At 55.0% G+C, this 11234-nt stretch overlaps 3 protein-coding genes across 3 annotated transcripts; 1 reads left to right on the plus strand and 2 right to left on the minus strand.

Moving 5' to 3' along the window:
* Window positions 1–650: 650 nt before the first annotated feature.
* On the minus strand, window positions 651–3081 carry NGA_0167001 (uncharacterized protein; the record flags this gene model as incomplete). Its single annotated transcript, XM_005854406.1, has 2 exons — window positions 1542–3081; window positions 651–668 (listed from the first exon to the last, which is right to left on the minus strand). Coding segments are annotated over exons 1-2 (1104 nt in total), but the record flags the coding sequence as incomplete, so codon positions are not given.
* Window positions 3082–4466: 1385 nt separating this feature from the next.
* NGA_0167101 (uncharacterized protein) lies at window positions 4467–5186 on the minus strand (the record flags this gene model as incomplete). Its single annotated transcript, XM_005854407.1, has 1 exon — window positions 4467–5186. One exon carries the CDS (start codon window positions 5184–5186, stop codon window positions 4467–4469), a length of 720 nt encoding a protein of 239 aa, XP_005854469.1.
* Window positions 5187–6167: 981 nt separating this feature from the next.
* NGA_0166900 (kh domain protein) lies at window positions 6168–10766 on the plus strand (the record flags this gene model as incomplete). The annotated part of the gene is made up of 10 exons (XM_005854405.1): window positions 6168–6362; window positions 6582–7140; window positions 7364–7485; window positions 7905–8001; window positions 8401–8463; window positions 8699–8862; window positions 9047–9205; window positions 9299–9553; window positions 9655–9818; window positions 9968–10766. The coding sequence occupies 10 exons, from the start codon at window positions 6168–6170 to the stop codon at window positions 10764–10766; spliced, it is 2577 nt and encodes an 858-aa protein (XP_005854467.1).
* Between the last annotated feature and the right edge of the window lie 468 nt (window positions 10767–11234).

Here is an 11234-nt window from a genome sequence, read left to right on the forward strand (position 1 = left end):
CAGAGAACAAGTGAGGGAAAGGAAGGGATGGTTGGGACAGTTCCTTGGTGGACAACCGTACGCAAGACCACACGTACCTTGCCGCTTATAGAAAAGAGGACGAGAAAGAACAATAGGAAGAAGGGCCTACTGTGAAGGAGGCTTTAGGGCTGCAAAGAGGAAGCTTTGTCGGTTGTACTCAATGTCACTGCATCGTTGGAGGGAGAACGAAAAATAAGGCGTAAAGAGGTGAGTATAAATATGTAGTCATGACATGAGTTCGCGTTGTATCACGTACCACGTTAAATGACAAAAGCATAAATTTTCAACCCCTGGAAAAGTTTCAATCACAGTGAAAAAAAAGGTGGGCTTGAATTTCGCCTCGTAGTAGCATTTCCTCCAGCAAGCTTGCTCGCTCTCGTCAGGACCAATTTGATAGTTCGCATCTGGGGTCCCCTTGCATTTGAGATGCCAAGGATAGCGTTTCAGTGATCTTTCAGGCGGCGAATGTGGATCCCAGAGACTAACATCATTAATAAGCGCCGCACATTTCGGGAAATCCTGTATGAGACCAAAATTCGGAACCGCTCCATACTTCGCTCGAAACAAATTATCATACCAGAAATTAAAAAAGTAATTTGAAACTTCTTCGCAATTGCCTTGCACATACCAATCCCCGAAGATCCCGTCTGCAAAAGCAGTAAGGCCTCCATATGGTTGCCATCCTTCCGGGAGGGGGCTTGGTTACTACAATAGATGTATGTTTTATCACTCCGAAACTCTTCCAGAACTACATATTTTCCCTCCTCATTCAGGTTTTTAAAGCATCTTTCCCAGGTATCTTTTTCCAGCATCAGGGCAAATTTGTAGTCGCATTTTGCCTTGGAGCAGAATTGGGAGAATGGCCATCCGGCTGCTGCAGAGCTGCATTCCGTGTCAAGCGTTTGCATGGCTTTTGACAGAAATAAGGCACGGCCTTGGGTATCGAAGGTTTTAGTGAGCAAATTGTTCATCGTGCTTTTCCACTTGCATTTCTCATTGACCACATTCTGATCATACTTTTTGGGGTCGCAATATGAAGAAGTCTGCATAATCACAATGCTTTGAGAAGCAAAGCTTATCAACTTCGTTGCCATGGTAAGGTAGGCCTTTGTGAAATCTTGCAGAGACTCCCATCTACTTCTACCGTCATCGAGCTTTTTTTTACAATAATCTAAACGGCTTTTGCCATTTTTGATGAAGTCAACCGACATCGACGAGCACATGCCTTCGGACTCCGAAATCCATGTGTTAACTTTGTGTCGGCGTCCATTCGTGTTGCGGCCAAATTCAGTTGCATACTTCTCTTCGATTTTCCTCAAAGCGGGCTCATAAATCGACTTCCATGATGAGGAAAATGATTCATGATACCAACTGTCAACCTGTCAATGTCGATCCGTGTGGTTTAAGAAGACTGTTGAGGACTTGGAGGCCCGAAAATAGATGCCCAAGAGGATAGATAGGATAAGAACACAGATATGTAAATTCTATTCAAAGATTCTCTTGGCATTTGAGAAGCTTACCTCCTTGTCCACGGATGCTTGGCCATCTGGTCCCATCTTCTTAATTATATAACCGATGCTTCCAGAATGCCTGATGAAGTTGTCAAGGTCGATTAGCCAAATGTCTCTGAAAAGCTTCCTCAGATCGGTGTCAAAGAAGAGATCGAAGGTTTCGAATTTCGTATTCACGAACCCTTGGATGAAAGATGGAAAAACACCCTTGTTCGACGCCATTCTTAAGTCGTAGGCCAAACTGGACAAGAGATGCCCTATTGATGATATCAACGAAACGCCAATGCCCACTGGGGGGAACGCGGCCCCTATCACAGGTACTGTGGTCAGCAATATGTTAGACACGCTAGCTGCGAGGGCACGATCATCACAGCCATTTGAGCTATCTTTGCACTGTCTGATCAGATGGACAGTCGCACGGACCGTGTCTGCTGCACTTCTCAAGGACGCACTCGAATCAGGATCACCTTGAATCCTTTTCTCACTATCTTTGACCTGCCATACTCTACTAAAAGTCGCCAACATGCTTTGATTCGTGCTTGAAACTTCGACTCCCGCGAGACCTGGCTCAATAGCATTGGCGGACCTTTCGAGGTCGTCTAGAACTTGCTCGACGGACTCCAGCGCAGCCACGTAGCTATCGGTTGACATCATATTACGGTCATCAACCGCAGGATCAATAAACATGGAACAATGCTCAAACGCCACCGACGCATTCTGAGTGGGATCCACTCCCCGAAAGAAATTAGACAGCGGGGAGGTCTCTGCCTGATCCGATGATTGACCAAGCTCGTAGACGACAAGCGACGAGTTGTCGTCTTGGAGACTAATACGGTGTGACGACAGTACAACAGATATGAGTGGCCCTTCAAATGATTTCTTGGACTCGTTCCGATAGACGTTAAATGTGAAGGCCGCGTTGGGCTTATCGATGGGAAAAAACTCATCAAAAAGGTACCCGACAAAATAGCTCGTAGGCCAGACAGTGGCGTATTGTGACGGCATCTCTGCAAAAACGTAGGTATCAGGATCCATATCTGTAGTGCGAAGGTAGTATCGTCCGGCTGTCATTTCCAAAGTGCAGTGTTGCGCCATTTGGACAAACAGAAGTCTCGGGGCCTCCAAGGCGACCTGCGTCTCCTGGATGCTTGCCTCACACTGCTGGAGCTGTTTCTGGAGCTTTCTCTTGCTGATTCTCTGTCTTTTTCGTCGTTTCAGAAGTAAATCACGCTAAAGAAAACTATCATCACGTGTTACATTGATCGTCGTTTCTTCAGAGGCCGTCCTACTATATTCGGGGAACTTCTCAAGTTTGGCAAGATAGTCACGAAAAGAAGAGCCACGTTGATCTTGACAAGTTTTACCGCATCGCTTTAGGGTTGAATGTACGAGTTCCTTCAATCTTCTGGGGAGCCAAGGCTCTCCGCTAAGGCCTTGCGATCGTTGTGGCACTGGAAGTCTGGCGGTTTGAGACTCGACTTGCAAGGCAAAGATGGCCAAAAGAATAAAAGCCACTTTGATGTAGTGAGATGTCATATTCTATGCTTTGCATGTAGATGAAGAAATGTAAAGAAGTGAGACATGATGGGGTAATGTTGGGGCACCTGTACACTAAAGAGAACTCAGCTCGATCAAGCTTATCGGGTACGCGACCAGGATGTAATTTGCAACACGAACGTAAGCTCGCATCATTTATAACATAACAAGTCTATTTTGCCTTTGCTCCAACGAAGTAACCGGATACAGGCGAGTATCCTACGTTTACCATTTCTTCTGAAAGAGAGCTGCACCAAGTACGCACGGGTGCGTTGAGCAAAGACCGAATAATCTTCGTATTGACAATGTCTGCTATGACAAAGACTCTCTCACGATGCCCTTCACCAAGGAAAGTGTAACAGCTTTAATTGCAAGATTCAATACATGAAATTATGGTCGGTAAAGGTCCAGTAGGACGCACCCACATTTTTACTTCTAGCGTGAATCTGCAGAGCGAATCTACTGTGGTCTTCAAAATAAGTCGAGGTTCCCCGAGCAGTAGAATTCGTATCTCCTTTGTACAGACCAAAAGTTTATATTTCCGATGCAACAAATGACACTTACCGAGTGTATGAAGTAATCTCTTTGCTTGTCTTGCCCTAAGTGGGCTTGCGAGTCAATAAGTTCGATGCAGATGCAGAACAGCAATTTGGAGACCCCGCCTGAACTCCGTCCTTCGGGCTTATTCGCTTGTGCTTTCCACCTCAGCGCTGAGATATTCATTGTAATACATTCAAATTCCCTTGGATGAAAATCTGACTGCACACAGGCTGCAACAACAGCCCTCTGTGCAGTTAGTGAGACTGACAGCTCTCTGAAATAGATGCGTCGTAGATTTGTCACGAAGAAGAAAATTTGAAAAATTTCAAGGGCGTCGTTTCTAGGACGCCAAGATTTGATTTGGTGGTCTAGGCCGGGCCGCCCACCACTCCAAGAAGTCCAAAAAGACCCCCACCGAGTCTTTTTGGATGTCCCAATTAGAGAGTTAAGAGCTCTTGCAAGCGTCTTAAAGCGGAGTTGATGTGTGGGGGTGGGTGGGTAAGGCTGCTTCGCGCTAGCAAACGACGGGGGTCATTTTTCTCGCGGATGAAATGGGATCTGCTGGACCGGGCTCATAACCGACGAACAAGGCAAGCAAAGCACAATCAAAAGGAGAAACGAACGAGGACAAACAACAACCGCTCTGAAAGGGCAAGGTAGCTTCTCGTGACAGATGTCGGTCAGCGTGTGCATTACTTTGCCTGAAGAATGCTGAGATCATGAGCCGGAGTTCTCACCATAAGACACCCTTGTGTTGAGCATTTTTATACCTCCATCTTGGCTTTGAAGCACATTCTGTGGACCTGAACGGCCTAGCAAAGGGCATATTCAAGCCTCGTGCGTTGCTGTCCTACCCCTTTAAAGTTCTTCCGCTGCCATTGGAAACGCCTCTCTGACAAGCTCGCACAGGACAGGCATACCCCATGTTTTCGACTCCTCAACAGCCGCTGTGTGAGCCTCGGCTGTGTATGCGACCAAAGAAGCAACCTCCCCAAGAAATGATCGGAGGGCTGCATTGGCAACAGGGCTCTTTTCGGCTGGACTCTCTTCGATGTTTTCCACCAACACCATCCCCTCTGTGAGATCTATCAATAAGAAAGTGCCATGGTTCCCATCTGCTGCCGGTTCCTCCCCCACCCCGGACTCCAGCACCTGTACATCACTCACAACGACGCCACCTTGCACTGCGACATCCCTGATCAGCAAGCGAACAAGCTCCCTTACACCCTCCGTACCCTGAATCCGATCCACTTGCTCGGCCTGGGGCCAGTACGGTTGCATTGCTAACACAGCCCTCTGCTCGACCTTCCCAGGCATGCTCCGCGCCTGTCTGCCAGGGCGAAGGATGCTGCTCTCGCCGCTACCCTTGTCTGCATCGTTCTCATAGCGAGCATGCAATGGCTCCCCGTCCGCAGAGATCTGGCACTCAGCGAATCCTACCAGCTGCTCTACCCCCTTCCCGACGCCGCGGTCTGCCAGCCGTTGGAGCAGAGAGGCCTCGTTCCGCAGAGCCTTCACAGCCGCATCTCCTGTGCCTATTTTGAGCACCACATCCTTATTATTACCCAGTTCTTGCATGTCAAGTCCCGGGAGCGTGATATCGGAGTCGTAGCTGTCGGCAGGAAGGACGTACGTGATGCCCGAGGCTCCCTGACCTATGACACGCAACGAGGAATATAGCAACGACGACCTTGTAGCCGAAGAAGCGCCAGTACTGCCGCAAAGGGACTGTAGAGCTGGAATTCCAGACTGTGCTGGGCGAGTGACAGGTGACGAGGTTCCTTTAACCACGATGCTTGGCAGGGACGAGAGTGAGGATGAAGCAGCAAAATGCGGTGTTCCAGGTGAGCCCGCACTGCCGATTGCGACATCTCTTATTGATAAAGATGTCTTAAAATCCGTCCTACCGCTCCCTTTCTCATCGGTGCCGCTGTGAAAGAGACGACCCGATAAAAGTGTTTCCGTGGTCGATGCAGTGCTGACGGGGACGGCGTTTGCTCGGGACGAGAAGCACAAGTCAACGTCCAATGGACACTGGATAAGCGTGCCGAGAATGAGTGGCAAAAGTGATATTAATGAGGCAGGTGGACGCCAGGGCGACTTCAGGAGTGAAAAATGCTGCGAGGGTGGCCAGACGAAGGCGGGAGGTGACGGCAACATGAACGTAAGAGGAGGCGGAGCGCGTGAAGAGAGTCTCCGGGCAGCATTCTCTCTTTCTGGCCCCATTCGCACTGCGGAGTTGTCCACTACGCCGCTACATGTCCTCTTCTGTCACGGCTGGCTGTTTGTGGTCAGAAATGTGTAAATGCACGGGTGCGCGGTGTGGTGGTGTACGCCCTTGGGACACGAAGCGGGGAAAGCATCGCTTTGTCGCTGGCACTTTTGGTAGGGGGTTCTGCGACTCGTACACTAAAATGACCTTTCTTTCCAAGCTACCGACATTAAAATGTTGTTTCCCCATGATCGCAACGCCTTTTTCCATGACCGCAACTTACATACATGCAATCCAACGCTTGACAGGAAAGATAGTCTGGATTGCCCTCTTGCCCTCGTGCAGTCATGGTGCGCACCCGTGGAAGCGCAGTAGCGGAAGAGGCTGCCAAAGCAGTCACCTCCCTCCGGAACACTCAAGGAGATAACACAGCTGTGACTGATGTGCTGGAACAGGCACCTGAAACCTCCAAGAAGCGCGGACGGGGAAACGGAGTGGGGGCCGAAAATAAGGCGAAGGCCAAGGAGGACGGCGCCTGTGAGGTCAGTAGTTCTTATGTACATGCATCGCCAGGTCGAGCTTGAAACGCGTCATAAGCCTTCGTAGTCTAGCGAGCTGACAAAACTTCGTCTGTTCAGGTTGTGGGGGAAATTGGGCGCGAGTTACCTGAAAAATACTCGTAAAAATCCCGTCCCTCTTCATCTTACCGCCTTTGCTCCCACACTTTGCTCGATCCGTCACTCCCTCTTCCACACCCACAGGATGTCGCTCCACCTGCTATTGAACCTCAACCGAAGCCTGAAAAGCCAACGGAACCCTCCGGCGCGACGCCCGCTCTCTCCGTGAGCCCAGCGAACGAGACCGGAGAAGAAGGCGCTACTGTAGAAAACGAGGTTTGTGCCCCCCCCGCGGTCACCGACGGGCAGGCCGCTCAGGTAGGCATGTGCGATGCGGCGAAGAGCCAAAAGAAGGAAGGAGAAGAGAAGGAGATGATCGCGGGGGAGGAAGAGAAGGTAATGGCGGAGGAGGAACAGGAGGAGACGGAGGAGGAGAAAAGAGAGGAGGAGAAAAAGGAGGAGCCGGGTACTGAACAGGATCGGAAGGCTGAAAAAGAGGAAAGTTCCCGTCATGCCTCGTCGCGGTGGTCCTCGAGGCCTGCCGAGGCGGAGACACCGGGCGCTAAGCGGCCTCTGGGGGAGCCGGACTTGCGCGAGGAGCGGCGTCGGAGGCGCTTCTCGGGACAGGGGGAACAGGACGAGAGCTCCTACACGCTGACGATCTTGGTCCCGAATGAGGCCATGGGCTTGCTGATTGGGCGAGGTACGTGCAGGAGGGAGGGGGAAAGAAGCGGTGGAGTAACCCTAACCGAGGCACGGTCTGATGGTGGCCTATGGGAGTTGTGGGGTCGGGGGCGCGCAGTCGGGCCCCGGGCAGGGAGGCCGCGTGACGCCTGTTAGAGCACGCCTGATCACGCTCTGCCTCCCTCCCTCCCTCCCTCCTTCCTCTGATCCGTCCATGCGTCCTTTGCCCCCGCCCCCGACAGCCGGGGCCACGCGTCAGGAGATTGTGAGCCGCGCGGACAACGTGCGGCTGAAGGTGCAGGACTACAAGGACATGGGCGAAGGCTGTTACGACAGAGGCATCACCCTGAGCGGGTCCTGGGAGGTAGGCGGGGGCAGGTGGACGAGGAGGGGGGGGGGGAGCGGTGGTACATGGGGATACGACGCTTGAGCGGCGGGGCTGGCCTTCGCACCCGGTGGAGGCCCTGGCGCCCCGAGCTCGGGCGGTTCACCGCCGTGTCTGCCCCCTCCAGCATGTCTCCACCCTCTTATATATACATCTATCCCATGCTTACTTTTATCAAAATGTGTGGATCTGAGACTCCACGCCCATTCACGGATCACTCCCGCACTTCTCCTCTTCGGTTCTCAAACCCATTGCCCCGCGGCGTTTCCATCCCTCTCCTCCTCCTCTCCCGTCCACTCCCTGCGTGCGACACCATCCTCATCCCCGTTATGCTTCCCCCCCCCTTGTGAACCCCATCCCCCCCCTACGCTCTTCCTTGGGCGGTATGGCTCGCGTAGAAGGTGGCCAAGGCTCAAGTTCTCATCCTGCAGAAGCTAATTGACCGACGAAACAGCATCATTCGGGAGGGCAATCTGGAAGACACTCTTTTCGCCGGTACGCTACGCACTCATTCACGTCCCCACCTTCCTTGACCAACCCCCCCTCGCGCTCTCTCCCACTCGCAGCCCCTTCACCCATGCCCGCCGCCTCTCCTCTGACCTAAATTCCCGATACACCCCTCGACTGTCCCCTCTCTCTCCCTCGCTCCCTCCCCTCCTGAAGCCTGGGGCTAGGCTGCCATTCCTTTCCCCCTTGTCCTCCGCTCTATTCCGCCTGCTTTCGCTGCACACGAGGGCGTCACGCGTCTTTCCCCACAGTCTCACACACCCTCGATCCCCTCTCCACGCTCATGCCATATCCCTCCTCCGCGCGTCATGCGCACCTCAAGACCTCTCCCTCCAACAACCCTCTCCCTCCCCCCCGCCCCTTCCACTCTCTCTCACCCTCCTCCAGGCCCAGATCCTCGCGTCACGGTCAAATGGTGCATTCCGCTCGAGCTGGGCGGTGCCCTCATCGGTAGGGATGACCGGAGTGGGGGGAGGCGAGGGTAGGAGGGACAGCGCGAGGTAGATTGAAGGGTGGTGTAGACAGTCTTGCCGGTGCGGGGACTTGTGTCGCTTTCTGAGCAGTACCAGGCGAGTGTTCACTCGGCTAGGTTTTGGCAAGCATTGACACATCTCTCTCCCTCGTTCCTTTCTCTTTCCCTCTTTCCCTCTCTCCCTCCCTCCCTCCCTCCCTTGCTTGCTTCCAGGCAAACGGGGTGCCACCCTTGCGCACATCAGCAGCGAGTCGGGCGCTCGCATTCGCCTCGGCCACGAGGAGGAGCTTCCTCCCAGCCGCCATCAGAAGCGAGCAGTCTACGTAACGGGCCGGAAGGCCGAGCGAGACAAGGCTCTGGCCCTCATTCGAGAGAAGGTGCGCGTCTTGCTCGATCATTATTTAGACCGTTCTCGTGATACTTTGACCCAAAATAAGAGGCTGCACGACGCGGCGCGTGCTTGAAAAGTTCCCTCACTGCCTGCTCTCCCTCGTAACTCCACCGTCCTCTTACCTTTCCTCCCCCCCCTCTCTCCCGCCCTCCCCCCCGCCTTCACTCTAGGTGGGCGGGCACTACTTCGGCCTGCTCGGCCAGGGCTTCAGTCCGGACGCAGTAGTGGTAAAGGTGCCGGTGCGCGCTGTGGGGATGCTCATGGGCCCCAAAGGCGCGCGGATGCGGGAACTGCGGGAGACGACGGGCGCTCGCGTCATGTTGGCCAAGGTAGGGGGACAGTAAAGGAGGAGGAAGCGAAGCGACGCTCTGGCGGGCCCAGACGTGCCCTTCGGTTTCCTCATTCGATCCCTCTCTCCTTAGATTGGTGACACGGAAATGGGCTCGAACGAGACGTCCATCGTCCTCGATGGGAGCCAGCAGGAGATCAATGCGGCGCGGGAGATCGTGCGGGAGCGGGTTTTCGCCTGGCGCATGCAGGAGAGCAAGGAGCGGGCAGAGAGGGCGCTGACAGAGGCGGCGGCGGAGGAGCTGGGGATGCAGGCCTCGGCGGAGGAGGAGGAGGTGACCATCAAGTTTTCACTGCCCGTCCCGCTTATGGGCCACGTCATCGGGAAGGTGGGTGGATGGGGGAGGGAGGGAGGGGGCCGGGGGCGGGGGGGTTGCTATCTCTATTTCCTCGATCTCTGATCTCACCTCGGCCCACGCGCGCATGCCAGGGCGGCTCCTTCATCCGGGAGCTGCACGCGTCGGGCGTGCTGGTGAAGATCTTGCAGGAGGAGACCTCTTTCACCCGCACCTACGACGAGCGACCCGTGATGCTGACGGGGCCCCTGGCCACCGTGCTGGCCGTGGAGCAGCAGCTCCTGGACCGGATGGCATCGTAAGTGGAGATGAGGAACGTAAAAAGGCGGAAGCCTTGCCTGTCTAGTGTTCGTGCGTTGTGGTCCAGGAGACAGGAGATCTTGGAGTGTAAATTGACACATCTCCCATCTTCCCCCCCCTAGGGCCCCTCCGAAGGCGATTGAACAGATCAAGCCCATCACCTCCTCCGCCCCGCCGCCCTCCTCCTCCCAGCATGAGCCCTCGCACATGGGGCCGCAGCATCCTCACCGCCAATCCCCCCCACGGTCCTCGCACGGCTTTCCGTCCAATGCCCCTCCTACCAGCAAGTCCTACCACGGCTACCCCTCCGCGTCCCATGCGTACTCACCCCAACCCTCCACAGTCCCGCCAGCCTACAGCCAATACCAGTCAGCGTCAGCTCCTACGGCCGCACCCTCCTCGCCCCCAGCACCCAGGCCAAGTCACGCCATCCCGCAACATCCCCTGGTGCCTGGTCCCTCCTCTCGGTCAAGCGGAGCCACCAGTACGTCGGCGCCTGCGTTCGAGTCGCATAGACAAAAAGAAAGTGGGCACAGACAGGGCAGCCACCACTACGAAGGGGGTGAAGGGAGCTGGGGAGATCGCGGCCGGAGAGACAGGGACTGGGAGGGATATCGAGGTCGATCGTTCGCGCCCAGCAGCGATTCGCGAGAATCTTCCCGACATGCTCCAGCACCGGCACCTCACCTTCCACCGCCGGCGACCGCAGCGCCGTCCTCCACCGCGTACTCTACCAGCTATTCTCAAAGCTATGATCCCCTTCAACCCCAGCCCGGGGGATCGTCTGGCCACCAAGCTCAACCTCAACCACATCCCACCTCCTACCCGCCTGGGGGATACAGCGCGGCATACCCCACCCAGGCTTATCAAGCGTCGCAGTCTCAGCCCCCGCCCCCGCAACTCACCGCCCCGGCAGCCCCTCCGAATCCACCGGTGGCACCTGTAGACGCTTCGGTCTCCCAGCTGATGACCCTCTTGGGGCTTCCCAAGTCAGTCGCCACTGCCGTCGACCCAGGCACCGCCCAACAGATGCTTCGCGCCTACCACCAGCAGCAGGAGACGCCGCAGCAACATCAGCAGCAACCGCAACAGCAAACACAGTCGCTTCGGTCTTTCTCGAGCCCTCTTCCTCCGCCCCCTCCTCCCCCCCCACCCCCGGTGCAAAGTCAGCAGCCGCAGCCGTGGGGGCTGGGCCTTCTTGGAAACTTGTCGGATGGGCGAGGACAAGAGGCATCTGGACGCACGAGCGAAGAAAACCAACCTCTGGGATACCTCTCTTCTTTCTTGCAGCAGCAGTCGCAGCAACAGCAGCAGGTTCGAGAGCAGCCACAGCCGCAGCAGTCGTGGGGAACTTGGCAACAACCATCAGCGCAACCTCAGTATCAGCCGGCACAGCAGCAGCCACAGCAGCCAC

The sequence above is a fragment of the Nannochloropsis gaditana genome (genome assembly GCF_000240725.1).
Source record: "Nannochloropsis gaditana CCMP526 unplaced genomic scaffold scaffold517, whole genome shotgun sequence".
Taxonomy (NCBI): domain Eukaryota; class Eustigmatophyceae; order Eustigmatales; family Monodopsidaceae; genus Microchloropsis; species Microchloropsis gaditana.